We start from the raw sequence: 2,133 nt of genomic DNA on the forward strand, positions 1-2,133 counted from the left end.
AGGAAGCAAAAAGGCAATGGAACCAGGCCAGCAAGGAATACTAGAAAGCAAATTCTCACTAAAAGAGGGGGCAAACCAACTGCGGAAAGCAAATGAAGATCCGCGTCCGGCACCTAGTCTAGTCTTCTTTTCTTCTCACCAGCACGGAGCTAACTGCTACCACTAAGACGTGTGAGGGAGCCCCCGAGGCCCAAGGGCGGCACTCCTGAGACTCTGGGGCGCGTACAACCCCACTCATTATTACGAGATTCTTCACAGGCACTGGACCTTGCTTCATGGGTAGAACCTTCGAAGGTGCTGGATGTTCTAGGCATTCTGGATGGGGATCCCATCCTGCGTCTCCAGGCACGTGGCGCCAGGCCTGGAGACGTGGGCGACCCAAAACGGGCCCTCCCACATCGGTGAGAGATTGTGTAGCCCTTCCCTAGAGAGCACCCGCCTCAGGACAAGATCACCCACCTCGATCGTCTTGGAGCAGACGCTGCGGCAGTGGTACCGCCGCAGCGCCTGCTGGTACCTCGCAGCTCGGAGCGAGGCTTCACGGTGGCGTTCCTCCCCCAGCACAAGGTCCATCCCCCGCATGGCGTCCTACTGCATTTCATCAAACGCCAGGACCCACGCAGAGCGATGCTTGACCTCATGTGGGAGCCGCTTTTGCTCCATAGAGGAGGAAGAACGGGGTCTCGCATGTGGGCCTGGTGGCGGTGGTGCGGATGGACCACGGCACGGACTAGAGCTCGTCGTGCCTCTTCTTGAAGTTCTTGGTCTTGAGACCCCTCAGGACCTCCGCATTGGCGTGTTTGGCCTGGCCGTTGCTCCTAGGGTGCGCCACGGAGGCGTAGCAGATCTGCGTTCCAAGGTTAGCACAATATGTTTTGAAGAGATTGCTAGTGAACTGTGAGCCATTGTCGGTGATGATGCGATTAGGGACCCCAAATCAGCTTACGAGGCCCTTGATGAACTTGACTGCTGACCCAGCTGGGATGGTGTGGATGGCTTCCACTTCCTCCCACTTGGTGAATTTGTCGATGGCAACGTAGAGGTAGCGGTAGCCTCCAGGTGCTCGAGGGAACGGGCCCAGCATATCCAGCCCCCAGACCGAGAACAGCCATGAGAGCGGGATAGTCTGGAGGCCCTGAGCCGGCTGGTGGATCTGCTTGGTATGGAACTGGCAGGCCTCGCAGGATTTCACCAGCTCGGCTATGTCGTTGAGTGTCGTGGGCCAGTAGAACCCGTTGTGGAAAGCCTTGCCGACTAGGGTGCGCGACGGCGAGTGGTGCCCGCAATCTCTGTCATGTATGTCGGCCAGCAGCTCATTCCCCTGTTCCCTGGAAAGGCATCATAGAGAAACATCATTTGGCCGCTGCCTGTATAGCTCACCATCCTGAATGCAGTACGCCGTAGCCTGCCAGGCCACACGCTCCGCGTCTTCCTCCTTCTCCGGCAATGTGCCTTGCGTTAGGTATGCCCTGAACTCCTCGATCCAGCACCCCTCCTGAGGCTCGAGCGCTAAGAGGAGGCTCGCTCCTGAGGTCGGGCCGCAGGTGGGGGCTCCCGAGGCTGGTGGCTGGGGGAGTTCCTCCTGAGATGGTGTTGGCTTCGTAGGTGGAGGCGCTGCCGAAGGCTTGAAGAGCAGCTCCTCGAAGATGCCAGGCTCTTGGGGCAGCCGCTTGGATGCACTTTTGGCGATGTCGTCAGCCTCTTTGTTGGTGCCACGAGGCACATGGCATAGCTCTAGGCCCAGGAAGTGCTTCTCCATTTTGCGCACCTCCGCGAGGTATGACTCCATGTGTTCATCCTTTGGCTCGTACACCTTGTTGGAGAAGTTGACGAGGAGCTGCGAGTCTCCCTTGATGGTGAGGCGTTTGACCCCCAGGGCCACCGCACCCTTAAGGCCGGCGATGAGACCCTCGTACTCTATGATGTTGTTGGAGACCTTCTCACCCCGCTAGAAGAAGAGTTGCATGGTGTCGGATCTCGGGTTCCAGAAAAACCCTCAAGGTTCGAACACTGGGGTGCGCGCGAAGATCTCCCCCTACCGATCCACGTCCTAGCTTCTCTAAGATCTCACGGGCTAACTCGACGAACTCGCAACACAAAGGACACAAGATTTATACTGGTTCGGGCCACCGT

At 58.1% G+C, this 2,133-nt stretch overlaps 1 protein-coding gene across 1 annotated transcript; it reads right to left on the minus strand.

The window, feature by feature from the left end:
• Positions 1-730: 730 nt before the first annotated feature.
• Positions 731-1,789, minus strand: LOC147971000 (uncharacterized). Its single transcript, XM_087523776.1, has 3 exons — positions 1,398-1,789; positions 1,193-1,328; positions 731-847 (listed from the first exon to the last, which is right to left on the minus strand). Exons 1-3 carry the CDS (start codon positions 1,787-1,789, stop codon positions 731-733), a joined length of 645 nt encoding a protein of 214 aa, XP_087379902.1.
• Positions 1,790-2,133: the final 344 nt, after the last annotated feature.

This window comes from Triticum urartu, chromosome 5A, assembly GCF_056163025.1.
Source record: "Triticum urartu cultivar PI428250 chromosome 5A, HENAU_Tu73, whole genome shotgun sequence".
NCBI lineage: Eukaryota > Viridiplantae > Streptophyta > Magnoliopsida > Poales > Poaceae > Triticum > Triticum urartu.